At 39.9% G+C, this 22,984-nt stretch overlaps 1 protein-coding gene and 1 long non-coding RNA gene across 5 annotated transcripts in view; both read left to right on the forward strand.

The window, feature by feature from the left end:
* The window catches only part of arhgap36 (Rho GTPase activating protein 36), a 78,557-nt gene extending 56,406 nt beyond the window's left edge, over window positions 1–22,151 (forward strand). For all 4 annotated transcript variants that reach the window (XM_031304357.2, XM_031304360.2, XM_031304358.2 and 1 more), the window contains exons 4-12: window positions 6,358–6,644; window positions 14,100–14,319; window positions 15,623–15,678; window positions 16,128–16,278; window positions 16,705–16,853; window positions 17,378–17,548; window positions 18,449–18,537; window positions 18,693–18,910; window positions 19,747–22,151. In XM_031304357.2, coding sequence (XP_031160217.1) covers window positions 6,358–6,644; window positions 14,100–14,319; window positions 15,623–15,678; window positions 16,128–16,278; window positions 16,705–16,853; window positions 17,378–17,548; window positions 18,449–18,537; window positions 18,693–18,910; window positions 19,747–20,075 — 1,670 coding nt within the window. In that variant the 3' untranslated portion in view covers window positions 20,076–22,151. The remainder of the gene's footprint in view (window positions 1–6,357; window positions 6,645–14,099; window positions 14,320–15,622; window positions 15,679–16,127; window positions 16,279–16,704; window positions 16,854–17,377; window positions 17,549–18,448; window positions 18,538–18,692; window positions 18,911–19,746) is intronic.
* LOC116053312 lies at window positions 12,338–13,450 on the forward strand. Its single transcript, XR_004105797.2, has 2 exons — window positions 12,338–12,996; window positions 13,343–13,450. It is a non-coding gene; the product is annotated as an uncharacterized LOC116053312 (long non-coding RNA).
* Window positions 22,152–22,984: the final 833 nt, after the last annotated feature.

Here is a 22,984-nt window from a genome sequence, read left to right on the forward strand (position 1 = left end):
CGTGACATGCAGCGATGTTTCTGTCGCCTCTAACGTCTGTTTTGGAGCATCAGAGCGCAACGCAGACATTTAAGTGTATCACCGCATTTTAACATGCACCGTTAACGTGAACAGAAAATTGCGTTGCCTGTATCTTTTCACGGCAAACGCACATGTTTGGAAAGCGGTCGCACAACAGCTGAAATGGCATATACTCCTTAATAGTATCATTCAGCAAAGGAGGGATGTAGCACAATATGGATGTGAAAGCAGTTATAATTAGCATATGTGACAATAAAATTTGTTTTGGTTAAAATCAACAAATAATCGTGATAATTAATCGTGATCTCAATATTGATCAAAATAATTAAGGGTGCTCCAATTGATCGGGAACCGATCGTTATCGGCCGATAAAGGCTTTAAATAGTTTGATCGGTGGTCTCTGTCGGTACACGATCCGTTCTGCCTGCACGATCCGTTCTGCACATGCGCAAAATGTTCGCGCATGCGCGGTTGTACGAGGATTTACGACACTGCACGATCTGTTCCACGCTTCCGGTCGACAGCCAAGCTAACGTTAGTTTAGCTAACAGCTAATTCGGCTAACTGCTAGCTGATTGTAGCGGTCTGCCGTTAGCCTCCACAGGCAAGCTAACGTTAGTTTAGCTAACAGCTAATTCGGCTAACTGCTAGCTGAGACAGCATGTAATAACTTTAAAAGACCCTCAAAATAAAACTTGAAAATAAACGTTGACATATATAACAAACACCTAACATATATAACAGTTGTTACGTCAGTTCTACTTTACTTGTGCTCATTTAAAATACAATCACTCAATACTTGTCTTTATTGTTATTACTGTGAAGTCTTAATTTAGCTGTAGCCTGCTTTTCCCATTACGTTTGAGTTAACGTTATTTTAGACTGAATCTAGCTGTCAGCTAGCGGTTAGCCGAATTAGCTGCTAGCTAAACTAACGTTAGCTTCCCGGTGGAGGCTAGCCATAGGCTAGCGTGGAACAGATCGTGCAGGTCGTATGGATACGTAAAACAGTATTATCTTGCGCATGTGCAGAACGGATCGTGCAGGCAGAACGGATCGTGTACCGACAGTCTCCATAAAGGCCGATCAGATAGGCCGATCAGATGACGCACTACTCGTGAGAAAATGTTCTATACGCAGCTAAGTTACACACCAACCAGATGGCCGACCGTTGGCAGAAAAAGCAGTTGGACTGATCAGTCTCCCCGAGTTGGTCAAAAAAAGTGCCTCGGAACCAGGGTGGGAAATTAGCCTTGTATCCTTGTAATGGATTGGACAGTTTTTGTCAAAGAATGCTGTTGCTAAGTAACAATGCACAATGCTTATAGGAATCGGGTTACGTTACTGCTAATGAATTCCTAACATTTCCGGATTCTCCTGCTTCATAATAAAAACATTCAAATACCAAAATAACGGAGAACCTTTATTGTGAAGAACTTACAGGAAATGAAACCGTTCACAGCCGGGGCTTTGACCACGCATAGTCGAGTAGCTAGTTTTCAGCGCTAGTCCGGGACGCCGCCGTGTCTATGCGTGTAACTAGCTAGCTAGCTGAGCTGAGGTACAGACGAAAGGAAAATTATCTGTTAAAAAATGTGGCGACATATCCCCGGTGTTAAGAGGCCCGCCGCGGAGTCAGCAGTAGCTATGGATGTACAAGCTGTTGAGGGCGAAGTAAAGAAAAAGAGAAGGTACTTTTCGAACAAGTGGCGCATTGACAAAACGTACAGCGAAAGACCGTGCACAACATTTCAGACCGTCCTGCCAACCTGTTTACATTTTAACGTCAATGTAGACTGTAACGATGTTTAAGTCGCTTGAAAGCTGCTGCCGTTTTAATCCTGTTGGCTCTCTGCTGCTCAGTTCTAACCCGCGACTGACGAGACACACACACGGTGGATGCAGGAAAAACCGGAGATGAGACGTACAGGATGACCTAAATTGAGGACAGCTACACTTAATACATCCATGAGCTACACTCGTTATTGTAAAATCAATGATAAGTTAAAGTCCAATAAGTCCTTTATCAAACCGTGAATGTGTGTCCCAGGCCAGGATAGGAAATTAACTTACAATGTAAAGATCAACAAGCTACTGACACATAATAAATACATTATATGAATAAAATATGTATTAATAATAAAACATAATTTAATAAAGCAATTCAAAATACGATAGTGCACTCTCTTTTATAAATTTGAATTCTGGAAAAAGTGGCTGGTAAAAAATTTAAGTGGCCCCACCCTGCTCAGAACACACTAAAGACACACTGACAGTTTTTTGGTAATTTATTCCGAATAAGTCTTTAGCTATATGTTAAGCTCTAAGCTGTTTAAGGTGTGTTTCTAACAGAGGAAGTGGAATGTTGAACGTTTCCTGTCAATAAAAGTAAACCGTTGACAATTCACAATACATTATCTTCTGTTAATTTTAATACTTATGCATTGTTGTTAAGAATATTAAAATTAATATATGATAAATGTATGACATGATAAATAGAACGTTTAAAATAGACCCGGTGATCGGCATCGGTCGATACTGCTCACAGCAATCGGTGATCGGCCCCAAAAATCCTGATCGGAGCACCCTTAAAAATAATCGTGATTATCATTTTGGCCATAATCGTGCAGCCCTAAGTAGAGCTATCCTAACTTAAACCATGATGTAGGTACATGACATTATGTATACTCAAATATATACATTCATACACGTATACATATAAACAAAGCCTTATGTGCCCAAAAGTCTAAAACTAAGCAGAAAATCTGGCAGCACTGCTAGAAAAAATGACAAATCAAATAAAAATCTGCCTTAAAACAACTAATACCTACAAATTTAAACTCTTTTTCAGGTTGATTTAAAGGATCCCCGAAACCTGCAGACTTTATTCACCTTTCTTATAACTCTGTAGCAGTGTCTCTCAGTTGTCTTAACGCCCCATTAGCTAGGCGGTCTGACTCTCTGAAATGTTGTCCAAGACTTCCAAGCTGCCACAGCCAACTTTTAAATCCTCAATGTTTACTTTTAACACCTCCAGCACATGCAGCTAAAACCAGCTGGCACTGGATGCCAGAAAGCATGGCCAAACGTCTGTAGACAGCGGCACGGAGTGGTCAGCTCGACTGTTCCTGCCGACAGACGTCAGCACTGTGAGGAATAAGTGCGAGCTTACTGATCAAACTTGGCCATTAAAGTGTAGTGCGTAAGACACATTAACAGACAGCATCTTATTCAATGGAAGGTAGCCAGTTCTCGTTAGCAGGGGACGTTGTGTTTGTTTAAAATGTACCGGGTTACACACGGTGGTGTCCATCCTGATGACGTGTGCTCGAACAGGAATTCTTGCTTGATAAGCGGCAAAGCAAGAGGATTACTTTTATTAAATGTATGCACTCAGGCTAAATCTACACTACTACGTTTTGGTTTAAAAAACGGATATCTTGTGCTACGTTTATGCCTTGCGTCCACACTGCTGTGACGTTTCCGAGCTCCTACAACAGACATTTGGAAACACTGCTGCCCCCGTTTTGTTTTGAAAACTCTGAGGTTGCGTTGTAGTCTGGACGGGAAGAAACAGAGACCTTTGGAAACGACAACGCACGTCAGTCTGATCGCTTACATACCTTTCAGGAACAGTTCCACATCGTCGCCGGTCCAAGCAAATAAATCCTGACCTTACTTTTCGCCATTGTTCTTTCTCCAAAGTATTTTCAGATTATACATTCATGATTTTCAACCACAGAGTAGCGTCAGAAAGACTGCTTCATGTTTATACCGGCACGCGCATGCCCGCTGTATGTGAATGGTTTGATATGCATTTTAAGACGTGTAAATATGGACGGAGATCATTTATGGTATTGAGCCTAAATGGTTGAATGGACGGAAATCATTTTTGTCTCAAACGCCGTTTAAAAATTGAAATGTAGTAGTGTAGATGTAGCCTCAGAGTAAGTTGGAAAAATGGGCACTGATGTTGGTTATTACCAGTGGTGGAGGAAGTTCTCAGCTTTTTAGAGACATAGCTCCCTTGACGCAACACAGGAAGATGTTATAATAATTATACAATACAGTACAGACTGTACACTGTGTGTGTGTGTGTGTGTGTGTGTGTGTGTGTGTGCGTGCGTGCTTATGATTGTGTGAATATGACCTTGTTATGACACATGCAGAGTGAGCTCTGATGCTTCACTGGCACTTTTTATAACATCCGTTTATTCCTGGGTATATCAGGTGCTGTAGAGTGGAACGAACAGTCACTATACACTCATTGTTACCAGGATGTATCAGTCGTTGGACAGTGCGTCCTTCAACTGGACAATCACGGTTCAAGACCACTAACTGGCAAACATCCTTTGTGATGGAATGACATTTATTCTGTAACTGACTCCCCAAAGGACTAGTCCACAAGTACAGGGGTATTTTTTTAAAACGTTGCTTTTTCTGTGCGTTTTGGCCTTTTGTCTACACAAACTGCGTTTTAGGTCACTGCAAACGGATGTTTTGGAAAACTCCTGCTAGGGTGAACATTTTCAGAAACTCTGTTTTCAGTGTTGTCGTGTATACAGGGAAAACAGAGTTTTTGGCTTGTAACATCAGAGTGTGCGCCATTATCCCCTTTGTGAGGTGTCACAAATAAGGCAACATTTCATGCAATGGTAGACATGGCCAAAATAGTGCTAGCTCTAACTGCTCACAGGTTGATGCACTATTGCAGCCAGGTAGCCTTCCGGTAATAGCTTTGGATTGGTCAACATGGCTTTAGGGTTATCGCCACCTGTTGGTTTGGCATGCTCCTGACTGCACTTCAGTTGTATTTTCATTTGGACAAAGATTTTTTTTAAACATTGTTTTTGTGGACAGGATTTCTTTTTAGAATAAAGGAGGCACCCCTTAAGGTTTCTGTCTAAAAGGGAGTTTTTCCTTGCCACTGTCGCACTAAATGCTTGCTCTTGGGGGAATTACTGGAATTGTTACCTGAAGGTGCAAACCGCCGTTGGATAAAAAATTACTAAGAAGCACTGACAAGTCTTTGGTCACGAGTGTGGCTTGCCCTAACCATACCTTCATCATTATTTGTTTGCCGTAACTACAGTCTTTCCCTAACCTTAACCATACTGTAGTTAGCATATGTTGAAATAAATAACTTCTCATTGAAAATGAAAACTTCGTCATTGAATGTAATCTGTGGTTTTGCAGAATTGTCCAATATCAATGGCTCTGCAAAACATTATTATTTAATCGATTTAAGTCAACATTTTGACATTTCATAATTTCACATAGGAATTACTATCATAATTTTGTAAGCAAATAAAAATCTTGAGTTTTTCTGAGAACCTTTCCCCCCCTATTCTTTTTATTTTTATTTTCCTGGCGGGAGTGGACTTCTGTAGAGTGTTAATTCGTGCTCATTTCACAAGCCAAAGCCATTGTTTGTTTTTGTTCTTAATGCCCTTAATTTACCTCTAACTGGATGTTGTGCCAGATCAGTGTGTGCGCTCAACTGTTGCGAAGTATTCGCAGTTATAGCAGTCGAGCTGCAGATCATGAAAGTCCTGCTATGACGGCACCCTCCCTCATGTTGCGTTTACCTGCAGCAAGCCTGTATCAGTCTGATTGTGATGTCTGGTTTGTGGCTGTGACTGGTCTAACAGGATTACCTGTTTAACCCTCTTTTACCTGCTCTCTCGATCCAGTCTGTCTATTCTTATGCTGCCCGTCTACTTCAACTCTAAGCTCTCCTTTAAGGGGCTGTGTGATGTTCACTGAGTTAAAAAGGCAGAGGCAAGCTGATTTCCAACACCATTGGAAAATGATGTATGTGTATATGTGCAAAAACCCAAAGTGCGTCACAATTGGTGCTTAAATTGTTACAGATTTTTCTTGTTGTAGTTTCACTTAGGCCATATTTGCTCTGTCAAGAAAAAGTGTCTCGCCCCGAAGATGAAAGTCAAATCACCTTCCTGTTCGGAGTTCAGATGTGATCAGCAGAGAGGAATGTGTCCTGTAAATAAAACGAGAATCACTCAGGACTCCAGTTCTGCTCCAACTGCTGATTTACAACATTGATGTGTTCACACAAAATGAAATAACCTGCAAAACTGTTTTGATAGTGGAGAAGCGTTCATTCTGATTGGCCACTGTGTGTTTCTTGTGTGTTTCTTCTTCTTCTTGTATAAAAAAAATACCTCCATTAAAACGTTAATAACTTTCTGTCAAACCAAACAAATTATTCCGTCCTCTCTGTGACTTTATCAGATTTCTTCATTCAGTTAACATCATCGCTGACAAGAAAACACAAAATAATGTCTTTCCTTTTTCCACCTTCTCCTCCCTCAGAATCGGCCCCCAAGGCATTCGGCATCCCCCTTTCCCAGGTCATCGCCAACGACCGAGCCTACAAGCTGCGACAGGACGCCCTGAAGGAGAGCAGGCGAGACTGTCTGGACCTGGAGGCCAGCGTTCTGCGCTTCAGGGCCGAGAAGAGGCAGTTCTTCAACGGGAACACAGGAGGAGGTCCCGGCTCGCCATCTACAAACTCGGTAGCACCGGCGCCCATTTATGAGACCCACAACAAACCAATGTCGCCCACGTTTCTGGATAACTCCGGCCGAGTACAGAGAAGGGTGAGTGAGTGTGTCAACATCTCAGTAACTACAACAAACAGCCTTCGTTTTATTTTGGGGAACCTTTTTTTTTTTTTTTTTTTTTTTTTTTTTTTACGTTTTATAAAAAAGAGGTAATTTAACTTACTCAACCCATAAAGATGTGTGTGAATATGGTGCATGTCTGGAGCAGCAAATATAAACCTATCACGGCCTTTAAAGGTGCTGTAGGTAGGATTGTGAAGATCCAGGACTTCCCCCTGTCCCCCCTTTCCGCCAAAGCCCAAAACAGTCTCCTAAGCCCCTCCCCCCACAAGGGAGAATGAATGCGTGTGCATGAGCAGTGATTGACACGCAGTTAGACACACCCCCCCCCCCCCCCCCTCCCCGGCCCTGATTGGTGCATCTGAACAGGGAACTGTGGATTTTTGCAAATCGCACTACAGGCTGTAGGTGGTGTCAGAGGAGCCAGATTTCTTTTTAAATTACCAGCTTCATGTAGTTCTACTGGAACATAGGGTCAGTTTCAGCAAATGTTACAGAAAGTTAGTTTTATAAGTCTTACCTACTGCACCTTTTAAGGGAACAAATTGGTTGTACTGACTTTGTGCGGTCGGCGGGACATTGTGTTCTTAACGAGTACAGTAGGCGGTTTCGAATGCAGCCACTGTGACTGATGGATCAGCAACTTTGACTTTTGACATTTAGTTTTACTTCTCTTCTTGCTCCAAGTGCAACATTGCATTCTTGAATTTCTTCCTTGCTTTTGCCAAATTCCACGTTTAATCAAATGGTGGGTATTTGTTTTTCTGTGTTCCCATGTGTGTCTTTTTAGAGAGATTTGAATCAGTGAGTCAAGGGAAGAAAATTCTCATAATCAGTGGAGTGGAAACTGGCAGTCCAGATGTCTCTCTTTGTGCCAGGTTTAGTGTCAGAGTGTGTGTATGTGTGTGTGTGTGTGTGTGTGTGTGTGTGTGTGGGCAATGAACGCCTCCATGTAGGGCTGAAACGATTCCTTGGATAATTCGATTACAAAAAATCCTCGAAGCAAAATTCTTTGCCTCGAAGCTTCGTTAAATCAATGTAATTAAGGTTGTACGGCTCACTGTGTTTCCGCACGGAGGATTATTACTAGCGCACACAACAGGTTGACGCTTCTGCGGACACAAGACGTTTATATATTGTCTATGCACGAGACTGATGGCCCAGATTACAAATGAACGAAGACGAAAATAGCAAAGGTCTGAGAGAAGAGACAGGCGAGAGAAAACGACAGAAAGTTTGGGATCATTTAAAGCTGCAAACATGCTACTACATCATCTCTGTAGAAAACATTCAGTGTACTCATCCATTCCACGGAGCGAACCCGACACAAGGTAATAAACGTCTGCTGCTCTCGTCCACCGCGCTGTTTTACACAACTAGCCTACATCATGCTACTCTGCAAATAGCAATGTTTAACCAACAAGCTAAAACGAAAGCTGTCGGTTTGTACTGTACTGTTTATTAGTTTGCTACTAATCTTTGGAAACTTAGCTGCTGCCGGAGACAAACCGGCTCCTCCCCCTAGACTGTATATTAGAAGCTCCTCCCCCCAGCATGGCCACTTAATATGCACGTGAATGACGTCATCATGCCGGTGATGTCTGCATTCTTTATTCTTTCTCCTCACTGTGTATTAGCCTTCTGAAAATGTGTCCCCCAGAACAGTGTAGTTGAATAGCCCTGCTGTAAGCTTTGTACCGTCACATTTACCCTCTGGTTAGTGAACAGCTCTTTTGCATATCCAGTGCAAAGAGCCAGAGGCAAGAAGGGGAAGGGGGTGAAAAATATTAACATTTGGGCCACCAAAAATGTACTTGGAATTTGGCAATAAAAAATGTTGCTTTTTCAAAAAAAACTGTCTTTTGTATATATACAAAGACATGTTTCGTTTTTTTTTAGTACACAGCAATAATAAATATTTACTATTGCTGTTTACTAAGTATTTCTTATCCGATTACTCGATTAATCGATGGAATAATCGGTAGAATACTCGATTACTAAAATAATCGATAGCTGCAGCCCTACCTCCATGGTGCAGCCTGCTAATGTCTGACTGCATCTGTAAGCATTTTCACATCTGAAATTCTTATATTTGTTTCCAGTCGTGTGTTCATACGAAAAAATGCTGTGTGTGTTTTTCATCTGTGTGAACCCTCTCTGCTTGAGGCCAGCACACCCTGTAATCCTCTCCACACTAATCTGGAAGTAGTTGTTATGTTATGCTTTTAATGAGTATCATTACAGCAGCAGAGTACAGTAATCGAACCTGAAGCAGCTATCAAGTTCAGTCATTGAGGTAAACACTGCACACACAGTGCTGCCTGAATTGGTACTATTGGTGAATATTTGGTAGAAGACAGACAGAAATAATAATGTGGTTCTGTATTTAAGAGCTGGAACCAACAATTATCTTCATTATTGATTATTGATCGTAAAAAGTTAAAAAAACATTGTGTAAAATCCCACAAATTGCTTGTTTTTTTTTAACTTACACTCTAAAACCCAAATATATTAAACTTGCAATAGTGGTGGAAGAAGTACTCAGATCTTCTACTACTTAGTAAAAGTACTTATACCACAGCAAAATACTAAAAAAGTCCTGCATTCAAAATGTACTATATATATATATATATATATATATATATATATATATATATATATATATATATATATATATATATATTATTTGCATCAAAATGGACTAAAAGTACTGAAAGTAAAAGCAGTCATTATGCAGAATCATATATATATTATATTACAGGATTATAATTCATTAATGTGTTCATAATAATAATAAATTTTATTTGTAGAACACTTTTCATTGAAAAATCAATCCCAAGTGCTACAGGAGATGATCATCACTTTATTGTTGCAGCTGTTAGTTTGATTAGTTAGTTGAATTCTGCTGACAGCGATATCTCCAGCAGTACCCACACCACCGCTAACATGTGTGTTACGTCCACACTGCCGTGAGTGTGGACGTAATTACTGTGCGCAGGGCCCTTTGACTTTCTAGCGGAAGTGACGTCGGCAGTAACGAAATCTGAACACATCTGAAGTGGTCAGCTGCAGACGCATGATAGACACAGGTGTGAATAGCGATGTTTCGGCTGTCCACTTGTGTTCACATCACTTTTTTCCCCCAAAAAAAGATTCCAAACTTCACACATATTTACAACATAAATTCCCACTTTATGCCTTCACATGAGCATCAGGCTATAATTTAAGCTTCAGTATAATTCTTTGTATTGATAGATATTTCCCTGCTATGATTATTAATAGAGTAGGACTGGTTGTTTAGTAGAAAAATAGTGAGAAAGACGTTTTCTTATCCGTCTCAACCTAAATGGGACTCTGACTCACTCTCTTACAGCTGTCTGGACTGTAGCAGCTCACTGTTTACATATCTGAGACACACACACACACACAGCTTGACAGATGAGGCAGCAGTAATGTGGTGGCGTAGTTGCTGCGTCGTGTCCTGTGCAGTGACAGATAGTGTACACAGTCAGAGTAAAGGTTGAAATTAATGGCTGGAACAAGATGGATAGTAGAAGAGAAGACTGCGTGGCAGTAGAAGTTGCTGTGAGGATATTTTAAATCATTGTAACAATATATTTCTTTCTCTATACACTTAGATTAGAGCAATGAAGGAGGCCAGACTTCCTTCACTTGAACTAGAAAGGGAGATAGATGGGGATGGAGGGCTTTCAGATTACCTAAACTGTCCTAATTCAACACTTTTTACATACTAATTCTAAGCAGGTAAACTTGCAATTAATAAAGGAAATGGAAAGAGCTACTTAGACATGCAAAGTTGCACATACATGTAGAAATTACAGCAGTAGGAAATTACTAAAAGTTTAATTAGCAGTCACATTCCAAAATCACCGTTTGATTGATGTCCGTTGCTGCCAGTATGGTATCGTATATTGTAACGTTCTGTCCGTAAGAAAATGTAAAAGTACATTAATTTCTTGTGCTCTAACAAGGGATGCAATTATTCAGGAAATAGGAAAAAGGGATGACGTCTTTAAATGTCTTATTTTCTCTGACCAACAGTCCAAAAACCAAAGATATTGTTTTAGCATCATGTATGACAAGCAAAAGTAAAAGCTGAAACAAGGGAATGTTTCGTTTTCTTGCTTAAAAAATAACTTGAAGAAAACCTGTGAAGTATAAACCATACTGTATATTGTTGTTGTGTAGTATGGAATTGGTATACAGCAGCTATTTTTGGAGGTTTATGGCTAAGAAAATATTTTTTTTTTTAATCATATATGGGCCATCTAATAACAGAGGTTAGGTTTCATAAAATACTCTTAAAAAGAGACAAAACATTTTCCCTTTTACACAATAAATATCCAAATAATTCCTGAACTCTGGTGCCATTTGGTTTCTGGACTGAAGTGCTGTTGTAAATTCCTCCAACACTTGACGTTCCTCCAGAAACGATTTGCTGCAGGTCGTAGACAAGTGATTTATATTTCTGTTTTTAGGCTCTCGGGTATGTATTGGATGGAAACGTCAGGATGTTCTGCTGGCCTCTTCTTCGCCTGACATCCATCTTTAAAAATGTTCTTTCCATTTTCTTCTGCCACTGCTTCTCTCTGTGTGTCTCTTTTCTTTCTCCACTCCAGCAGTATGAGAATATGTTGTTTATCTTCATTTAAAGCTGGACTAATCAATATTTTTACATTTATTTACGTTAAAGTGGTTCAAATGACTACATGTAATGTAGGGGTGGAACGGTACACAGAAGTCACGGTTCGGTACAATGGAGGGAAAAGCAAAACAAAAATGCAGAAGGCAATTTTTTTTTTATTGTGCACGTCTCAGGCTGTACCACCTAGTGTCATAGGTCACAGTCTCTCCCCTGAGCTAGCTGCAACAGCCTGAAGTGTGTAAAGTAAGATGTAAACGGTAAACAATAAGTAGCCCACATCATCTCCAGACTCCATCTGTAACTTGTAAACAAAATAAGACAATCAGCTGTAAAACTGAAAATACAGCATCTCTTATTTATGAAAGTGCAAATTACATGGAATAATAACAAAACAAAACAATTCTACTTAGGCAAGACCTTCCCCCACAAAAGTATTCTTGTTATTAAGTGCAACAGGCACTTAATAACCAGTTGGCACTACCTTTGCCAACTGGCCACGACCTCCTGTAGCTGTAGGTGAGTGCTTGTGTGCTGCTCATACAGTCTGTAGAACTGACACTTTCATTTCCGACTCAGTCAATAAAATGAACAGTCACCGTGAGATAGCTTTCCGTAGCACAAGAAGGGAGGAGAAGTTGGACAGTTTTTTTTGTCTCGTTCCAGTGACTGGCATATCTGGGTGATGGCGTCAGATACGCGTTAGCATGTTAGATGTATTTCCACTCACATACCCAAAAACTGCTGAACAACGCCGACACAGTCCTCGTCTTATCCACCGCTCTCTCGCCTGTACCACTGTAACTGACTGGGAAACCGAAGTCTTCCCAAACTTGCGATCTTCATTTCATTTCATTTATTTATCTCGAACAATCAACAATGATGCAAGACAAAACAAACTTTTTTTTTAAACAATAAAAAAACACAAACAATCAGGAATTAACAACAAAAAAACCAAAACAAAATAAAAATATAAAAGGATTAGTTCGAGAAGGAGCAGGCAGAAGCAAATAGCTTATTTGGTCTTCCCCCTTATTTCACAAAATCATATTATTACAAAGTAAATAGATATGCAAATACAGCATACAATCTTTCAGTCTTACAATAACTAACAACAATACAATACCTTTTAAATTACAATTCCGTTCCTGTGTTTTGGTCTATTTTCTGTACTGGTCAAGTAATGATTTCTTTAATCTATTTTTGAACTGAATGACATTATGGCTCTGTTTGATGTCATTGTTCAGTACATTCCATAAGGTCACCCCACAAACTTAAAGAGGCCGGCTAGATTATTACAGTTTTTCTCAATTGCTAAAACACTAAAACCCATTGGCTGAACAAAGTTCTCAGTTGCCTGATCTCATTTAGCTAATTGTGCAGTCTGTTGTCAATACCTTAAACCATTTCACATGGTCAAACGCAATTTGCAGATCTCACTTAGACTTTTCAGCAAAACTCTAAACACATTCTCATTCTCAAAACACATTCTGCACTCTAATGCACATGTCATCCATACTGGTAAACACAAGTGGCAGCAGTCAAATACAAATAGAGAACACATGTCATTGATTGAACACAACCACTCAAAATTGATTTCACTTGTTTCAAATGATGTGACACAACCAATATAAGCCAGTTCAGAGAGCAAACAGGTTGTTGAATGTGGGAAGGAGAAAGTCTGAGAATGGATAGAGACGATGTACGAGGACGAGTGCGTATGCGAGGTGTCAGGGCTGGATACGGCCCACAAGACGCTTCTTCCCCCGTTGCCTCAGGAGAGACAATATTGCTTGTGATGTCGACGAAGTGCTCTGGCCTGACCCAGCCCAAAAACAAGAAGAAGCACATTGATCACATGTTTACTCCTTTGATTTTTGTCTCTTTTAGTATTGTATACTGTAGTACAGTGCATTGTAAGCGGTGTACTGTACAATGAACAAATTGTATGGCCCTGAACATTGTGCTTTCCAACAATACTGACTGCTCAATAGATTTTAACTGGTTGCAGGTTCATATCAACAAAGAACAAGCATTACAGTATCACAGAGACAAAGGACAAGTTTGTGAGATGCAGGGTACAGTACTGTAAAAATAGGGGTACAAGGAGGAGGAAGAAAAAAGTCATTTCTAATCAATTTTGAGCTACTATGATATAACATGTTTTCGTTCATCTAAAGACAATGATGGAAAAATATGAAATTTGTTTTGAGATTAAAAATGTACTTCTCCCTGAGAACTATATGTTTTGAACAATGTGTTTTCTATTTTTTGGTGTATTGTTTATTGACTGCTTTATAGTGTATATCATGTTGATCACTTTGTTTATGATTTGAGAGCACTGTTTGATTTTGAACACAGGTAAAACTGTTTTGAGGCGAAAGTTTCATTTTTTAAGAGGAGTCAGAGGTTTTGTAAATGGTGCTCGAAGATGAAGTTTTGTGTTTGTTTTCAGAAAATGGAGCAATTTTCAAAAATTGTGTTTTAGCAATTGAGAAAAACTGTAATACTGATGAATCAATGCGGTCTGTGGAGCTGGTTTTAACCATCTTAGACAGTGAAGTTCTGTAATTTAGTCCATTGGTTCCCAACCTCGGGGTCGGGCCCCTCCAAAGGGTCACAAAACAAACCTGAGGGGTCGTGAGATGATTAATGGGATAGAAGAAAAAACAAGTTCCGCTACACAAATCTGTGTAAATATTTTGGACTTTTTTCTATGATTTTTCAGTGAAATATTAGATCGTTTGATCTCGTTTTACTGTCCGCAGGGTGGTCTGTCAGTGGACTCCATCTCGGACCTGGTAGAGAGTCAGTCTCGCCTGCTGGAGGCGCTGCAGCTCTCTCACCCGGCCGAGCTGGAGCTGAAGAAGTCCACGGACGGCAGGGGCTCGTCGGAGGTGAAGACCCAGACCAAGCTCAGCCTCAACCCCATCTACAGACAGGTGCCGCGGGTGCTGGAGAGGTGCTGCACTCACATCGAGACCCACGGTGAGAAGTGGGCTAGATCTCACTGGTGCCATTTGGAGTCCCCAGATGAAACACACTCTTTTGACTTGAAACAAACATAGAAGTCTGGGTTTAAAGGTCCTATGACATGCTGCTTTTTGGATGCTTTTATATAGGCCTTAGTGGTCCCCTAATACTGTATCTGAAGTCTCTTTTATATAGGCCTTAGTGGTCCCCTAATACTGTATCTGAAGTCTCTTTTATATAGACCTTAGTGGTCCCCTAATACTGTATCTGAAGTCTCTTTTATATAGACCTTAGTGGTCCCCTAATACTGTATCTGAAGTCTCTTTTATATAGACCTTAGTGGTCCCCTAATACTGTATCTGAAATCTCTTTCCCGAAATTCAGCCTTGGTGCAGAATTACAGCCACTAGAGCCAGTCCCACAATGAGCTTTACTTAGGACGTGCCATTTCTGTGTCTGTAGCTTTAAATGCTATTGAGGAGGAGAGAGGGGGGGGCAAGGTGGAGGGTGGGAGTGTGGCCTTGACCAACTGCTATACTTCACTTGTTTGCAAGCCATGATGTCTCTCTCTTTCTCATGGGTGGGCCAAATTCTCTGGGCAGGCAAAGCAGAGAAAGGGGAGGTAAGATTGCTCCTTATGACGTCATAAAGGGAAGATTCCAGATTGGCCCATCTGAGCTTTAATTTTCTCAAAGGCAGAGCAGGATACCCAGGGCTCAGTTTACACCTATCGCCATTTCTAGCCACTGGGGGACCATAGGCTGGCTACGGTAACTCACATTAATGTTAAAAAAAAACCTCATAAAGTGAAATTTTCAAAGTGAGAATACCTTTATATCAATACCGCAACAATATTGTAGTGTTGACTACTGGTGCTTTCACAAAATATTTACACAATGAGATTTTTGATAAATAAACATCAGTAATGTGGATATAATGACTAAAACCAGGAAAAGACAACACTTATGTCATATTACGATATTACGATATCCAAAATCTTAGACGATGTCTAGTCTCATATCACCATGTCAATATATCGATATATTGCCCAGCTCTAATAGTGCCTTCATTTAAATATTCAGACTGAAGTCTTAGTGTAAATGAGCTGTATACAGGCACGGTGGCTCAATGTGGCTTCACAGCAAGAAGGTACCGGGCTCGTACCTTGGTCATACCTGGCCTTTCTGTGTGGAGTTTGCTTAAAGTGTCTATGTTAAAGCGTTATGTAAATGTAATTAATTATTATCATGATTATTATGTAAATGTAGGTAAATGATGACTTGATGAGACTATTTGGCGCTCCATTTTGTGTCCCCAGGTCTTCAGACTGTGGGAATTTTCCGAGTTGGTAGCTCTAAGAAGAGAGTGAGACAGGTGAGGACATTTTCTGTTCACCCACATCCAAAGTTTTGTTATTTTAATCATTAAAAAAAACTGGCTAAAGTTTGTCGCAGGACTGAGGTATAAAACAAACTAAACAAATATTTAGTTATGCCCTTGAATATCTTGAAGATTTTGTTATTCCTGAATGAGTAGAATTCTTTCCCTATAACTGCCCCATACTACGCTTCTCATAATCAGACACCAGAGGATTATTACTACCAATAATAAGATTATTGTGTGAATCTTTCCTTGATTCACTGCCCAGTGTTTCCTGTCACTGGAAATAATCTAGGGAAAAGCTGACGATGTGTGATATCCTGTTTTTTAGAGAAATCATGTCCCATCGGAGGGGGGCTTTGACCTCCGTGTGTATGTTTTTGTCTTTTTCTATGTGTCTCTTTTTTATTTTTGGGTACATTTGTCCTCTGTGTGCCCCTCAGCTGCTGGAGGACTTTGACAGGGGGGTGGACGTCCAGCTGGATGAGGAGCAAAGCGTCCATGACGTGGCAGCACTGCTCAAAGAGTTCCTCCGAGAAATTCCTGATCCTTTGCTGTCCAGAGAGCTCTACCCCGCCTTCCTGCACGCCAACCGTAGGCGCACACACACACACACACACACACACACACACACACACACACAGCGACTAAACGGCGACGTTTAATTTGCAGGATCGTTCCCGTGCCACCGGAGGTTCCGCCAGATGTCCCTCTTTTTCGGCCGGATGTCCCTCACCTTCTGCTTTCTTTGTGTTGGCATTCTAAACTCCAGTCGATTCGGGAAACATCCTCCGAGCTAGAACCGTTAATCAAATTGTTCATCTCCAGCGCCGCCCCAGACGATTTTGATTGGTTTAAAGAAATGCCAATAATCCAGAGCACGTTTTCTCCTATCCAGGAATGGTGTGTGGACTTCCTCCTCCGCAGCGCTGCGGAGGAAGGTCTGGCAATGCAAGACTAAAACAGCAGTAACGCCTGTATGAATGAAACTAAACCTCCTCCACTCTGTGCCTCCTGTAGTGCTGAGGGGAGCGGACCAGCTTCAGTACCTGCAGCACCTCCTCTACCTGCTGCCTCCCTGTAACTGTGACACCCTGCTGCGACTCCTCAGCATGATACACACCGTGCAGAGCTTCGCCCAGGACACCATCGGGACAAATCACAAGGAGGTAAACCACTGACTGCTCAATAGGGCTGTGCAAATAATCAAAATTGTAGTCGCGATTACGATTTTGGCTCCTTATGATCACAAAAACTGAATAATCAAGAAAAACGATTATTTTATTACGTTTTGCAAGTAAATTATTTTGTCTTGTGTTCTCAATGAAAAAGAACACAATGAAGAAGTTCAAATGGGAAAAGTATTAAGGGAAATTTCACAGTTGAAGGTGTTTTCACTGTTGATTTGTTTAACTTTTTTTTTTTTAATAATTGCAGCATCTTTCCAAAAGTCAATGAGCAATCGTGTTAAATAATTGTGATTTCAATACTGACCAAAATAAACGTGATTATGATTTTCTTTCCATAATCGAGCATCCCTACTGCTCATAGTGAAAAAACAGGTCATACACATCTACCAGGCACAGAGGGTCTAACAGAAACATGCTATGTAGTTGCATACCCATCTGCTCGTTGAGAGTCAATGACTTCTTCTGGCCTTCCTCTCCTCCTCCTCCTCCCTCTCTCCATCTAGATCCCCGGGAATAAGATGACGGCTGCGAACCTGGCGGTGATCTTTGGGCCCAACCTGCTGCAGAGGGAACGAGGCGGAGACGCCAGTCCCCAAGCGATGGGGATCGAGGACAGCACGGCGATCATCAGCGTCACCCTGCTGCTCATCCAGAACTACAAGAGGCTCTTCACGGTACGCCCATGATCATATTACATTACAATTCATTTAGCTGACGCATTTATGCAAAGCGCCTTGCGATAAGGGCATTCAACCACGAAGGTAGAAACTCAGAACAGCAAGAGTGCTTCTTAGCCAAGGTGCAGCCGGAAGAGATGTGTTTAGCCTGCTGCAGAAGATGTGTATACTTCCAGCTGTCATGATGTCAATGGGGAGCTCGTTCTACCATTTAGGAGCCAGGACAGCAAACAGTCAGGATTTCGTTGAGCGATTGGGTGTCCCTCGCAGTGATGGAGCAGCAAGCAGTTTGGCCGATGCTGATATTCAGCCTTCAAATCTAGTCATTTAACTTTTTTTTTAACGTCTTTTAGAGGCACTGTCTATAAACACAGCTAATAGCGAAGGTGTTACTAGTATTAAAGGGTTAGTTCAACCAATTAATGGTATCGAGTCATGCAGATAGTTTTAGTTTCATGTGCTCAGGCTTTGAGGTATTTGCCTCTTAACCTCAGTACGATAGAGATGAATGGAGTTTAGTTTGTCTTGCTCACAAGTATTGAAAACTCAACTTTTCATTGGGAGTTCTTTGAAGGAAAGTAATCCAAATAACTGTGGCTTTACCCATTTAAGAGAGATTTCTTATTTGCAAACAAATTTAAAAAAGTTTTGGAGTATACATTTAAGAAAATGTCAAATGTTCATGAATCATACAGGAAAAAGGGACACACCATGAATGAAAAGTAGAAAAAGTCATTTCTACTTCAAAATTAAGATTTTAAGTAAAACTACCAGAGATGGGTCGTTTTGGGTGCACATTTTAACTTTTATATTTTAGCTTTTTTAAGTTTAGCTTTTTAATTTTCTACAGAAAGGGTTTTTGTAATGTACACATGTATGGTATGTGTGACCCTCCAGGTATCTGCAGAGCTGCAGCAGGAGGTCCTGATGAGTCTGCTCCAGACAGACCCGGACATTATCGACTATCTGCTGCGTAGGAAACTCAGGTAACCATGGCAACCGGTCTTGTAGTAATAATAATAATAATAATAATAAAGTCCCAACGAGTTTCAAATCTGATTTCCTTTTTTTTTAAACTGTGGTTTTAAACTAACTGTGGATGCTACAATAGACAATATAATATTTCCATCCCTTCATATAGTGGCAGCCACCTGACGGCAGAGAGCAGCAGCGAGTCGGGGGGGCGTCGGGATACTCTGGACTCTGTGGGAGCCTCCAGTGGGAGTTTGTCCCCTCTAGAGCCACCATCACCGCTTTTCCCGCCCAAAAGCAACGGCAGTGAGGGCAGCCTGACCAGCGAGGTCTTCCTCAACGTGCTCAAACTGAATCAGAACAGGAAGCGCCAGGAAACCAGATACGGTAGCGTTATGAAGTTGATATCAATATTTTTTTTTTAGACGTTCTGCCTTTAAATTTGACCATTTTCGGGCAAAGAAAAAATGTATTAACCAATACCAAATGCTTAAATATAAGAATTAAACTACTTCACATTAATGAGATGTAACCATATCCAGATTATTAGAAAATTGTGGCAGCATAGAGAGGACTTTGAAACAGCATTCATATCCTTTTATTTGTTCAGGAATAGAAAGGTGATGCTTTTCTCTCACAGGAAATTTGGTAGCAATCATAGGGGACATGAAGAGAAACGTTTAGACAGTTCTTGAAAGAACTCCATCTTAAATCAAATTTAGGAAAATATAAATGAACAGCCATGATTGCTAAAATCCTGAATAAAGAAACTGAACATCTATTGACCCATACACAAACTAATGTGTCAGAAAGTTTTAAAACATGAGTGTGCTGGGATGATAAATGTGGCCACAGCACCACCTAGCTGTGAAAGACTTTTTTAAGTCCATGGCTGCACAACATTCACAGAAAGAAGAGTAAATAAATAATAAAAATCATGACTTTCTCCTGCAAAATTGATAATATTTTGGTTGTTTCACAGTATTTTTCTATAGGTTAAGTCTTAGTATGATAATTTGTTGAACATCAAATCTTGAAATCAAAGTTCTAAAAAGGTTTTCTCAAAAGATTTTGCTTTCCACTGTCTTGAACGGTTTGTCATTTATTTTTTTCTGTTGCTGAATAAATTGTTTCCCCAAAAGAAAAAGGGATTATAAGAGGTTTGCTCAATTGCTTTTCAAGGTTCAAACGTGCACTTTTCTTTCTTGTTTTCAATCCTCCAGGTGAGGCCCCTTCAGGTAAATCCATCCACCACATGCGCCAGTTCCACTCTCACCACAACCTGCTCAGCCTGGCCCAGCCCTCCTTGTCCTCCACCTCCAGACACCACAGTCAGGACCACGACACCCAGGACCGCAGGGCCCCGCTGGGCTCTGCGCTCAACTTAAACCTGGGCGGCCTCGGTAGCGGCAGCTGCTCCAGTCTGAGCGCATCGACGGAGAGCAGCATCTGGGTGAGACAGACGCCGCCCGAGGAGAGCAAACCCTCGCCGGCGTCTAATTTCTGGGACTTCTTCACCGGGAAAGGGTCGAGCTCAGAGACGATGGTATGATGAAGGGCGAGAAGAGGAATATGAAGGAAAAGAGGGCGTTTGTGTGTTTTTTGCTGTCAGAAATCCCCAGAAAATTGGTCAAATTTCCTGTTACATTAACAACAGACACAACTGTTGATTTACAACAATAAATGAAATACCCTGCAGCATTTGAATGCACGACTCCTTTTTTTAAAATCCTAAATTTCCTACTTGAAGATTCTAGGGAGCAAGTTTTCCTTGTTGGAAGTTCGAATTTCACACTTTTCTGTCTTTTTCTGGAACGCAGCATGTGTATGAATTGGGACACAGAAGAAGAAGAAGGAAATGTCAGATAAATATACAAAAGACTTTTTTTTTTTTTTTTAAAGACATTTTGGAGTTGTGTCGGAAATTTTTGCAAACTTTTAAGCACAACTCCCTCCTACCGAGACACGGACATCAGTAAATGAAGGAAAAGAGACTAAATAACTCTGTTTGTGAAGATTATATAAAAGTGGATGCAGTAATGTATATAATGTATTCATTTTACACACACATACACACACTAGACTACCTAGAACAGCGTAACTATGTGTTGCTATATGGACTCTTAACACTTTATTTATACTGACACCATATCAGACTCCCTTTGCTTTTCTCGTAACCTGCAATAAGTTACATTTACTGTAAAAATAATCTACAATTAATATCAGCTGTCAAGAATTTAAATCCCTAATGACATCTCAGCAAAAAAACATTAGAGCCAGAATTTGCTAAACTAAATAAAAAAAAAACTTGTATAGATGTCCAGGTAGGGACAATCAATCCTTTTCTGATTCTTAGGTTACATATAAGTTTATTGTAACAGCATTTACGCTATATCTCAACATGCAGTTATGTACTTCACAATGAAATGTAGTCATTGAAAAGCAATTGAAATAACAGTCAAACTAGATGTCTTAAAACCATTCCGGTTTAGATCACATTTAGCTGTTTTAATCTTCTGACCTACAAATCACCATATCACTGCAGACTGAGGAAGTGCATCTGTGTGAGTGTAAACTAGGGATGGAACCAACAATAATTTTCATTGTCAATTATTCTATTGATTGTTTTTTCAATTAATTACTCTAAAATATCAGAAAATGGATTTTAGAGTCCATGCTGACCTCTTCAAAGTATATGTTTTTATCAGGCCAATATTCCAAAAGCAAAAATGTATTCACCTTACACGGATATATAGCAGCAACTCCACTTTGAGGAGCTGGAATCAATGAACATTTGGCAATTTTGCTTGATTGATTATCAATATTTTATCAACTTATATCCATTTATTCTCTTTTTGACACCTCAGTGGGAAACAACAGCTACTGTATATTAGAATCCGTGGCTTTCAATCTCAATGTTTTTTTTCCCCTTATTTCTTATCAAGCTAATCATCTTGGGAACCTCTGGTCTAGGTTGTTTCAAAGGTTTTTCAATGTCTAAAATTTAATGTGAAGCAGCTGGATGTCTAAACATTTAACTGTTCAACCAAATGTTGCCCTTAACGTCTAGACATCTTTTAAATTAGACCCATTTGCAAGAAATGTAAGTCATTTAATGTCTGTATTCAGCAGCACTTTCATCTTTGATAATATTACAGGATCATATAGGATAGTTAGCTTCCTTTATCCACAGGAGGGCGATATTCACCACATGAACTCAACCTTTAATCCTCTTAATTGCTTTTCCTATTATCCACAGACTCCAATAATGTTGGTCAAATGTATATATTTACTGTATTAGGTTTGGGGAATAGTGCCAAACAACTAGAAACTGTAGATATGTTTGCCTTTGCCCTCTTTGTAGTAGAAAACCATTTTTCCGTTGTTTGCACAGAGATTTTCCTACATCCTAATGTTGCATTGCTTCATCACAAACACAGAAGTTGTACAGTCTGTCCTTCATCTCAGCAGGTGAATGTATCGTATTCTTTTTTGGATTCCTTTAGGAGAAAACAACATTGTCTTTTTGTCAGTGACTTGTTTTTTCTATATTGTTGTAAAATCCATCAAGACCTAAATAATGTACGTAATGTACCACTTACCTGCAGATAATAAATGTCAAACTGCCCAAGTGTGTCATTGCTTATTGTTGAATCTGCTGAATCAGTTTTAAAGGGAAACTACTGTTTTTTTCAACCTGGACCCTATTTTTCTTTGCTTTTGTATAAGTGACTGATGGGAACAACAATCTTTGAAATTTTGATGCTGCAGAACTTTTTAATTTTTTATTGCAGTAATTTGTCTTTTCTGTTTGATTAAAAAATTTGAAACCTAAATTCTTGTAGTTTCTAAAAAAATATGCTTGCTTGGCATGTGGTTAAAACAGTCAACTGTATGACTTAAGTCATAAAAAGTCGTAGCATAGAATGTCGAAAAAAGCCGTAGTACAGTATGTCGAAAAAAGGGGGAAAAAAAGTCATAGTATAGTATTTCGAAAAAAGTCACTGTATAGTATGTCGAAAAAAGAGGAAAAAAAGTCATAGTATAGTATGTCGAGAAAAAGTCATAGTATAGTATTTCGAAAAAAGTCACTGTATAGTATGTCGAAAAAAGAGGAAAAAAAGTCATAGTATAGTATGTTGAAAAAAGGCATAGTGTGTGAAAAAAGTCATTGTATAGTAGGTCGAAAAAAAGTCAGTATAGCATGTTGAAAAAAAGTCAGTATAGTATGTGAAAAAAAGACTATAGTATGTCGAAAAAAAGTGGAAAAAAGTCATAGTATAGTATGTGGAAAATGTAGATGCTGCAGAGCTTTTTAATTTAATATTGCAGTAATTTGTCTTTTCTGTTTGATTAAAAAATGTGAAACCTAAATTATTGCAGTTTCTAAAAAAAATATGCTTGCTTGGCATGTGGTTAAAACAGTCAACTGTATGACTTAAGTCATAAAAAGTCGTAGCA

This window comes from Sander lucioperca, chromosome 17, assembly GCF_008315115.2.
Source record: "Sander lucioperca isolate FBNREF2018 chromosome 17, SLUC_FBN_1.2, whole genome shotgun sequence".
NCBI lineage: Eukaryota > Metazoa > Chordata > Actinopteri > Perciformes > Percidae > Sander > Sander lucioperca.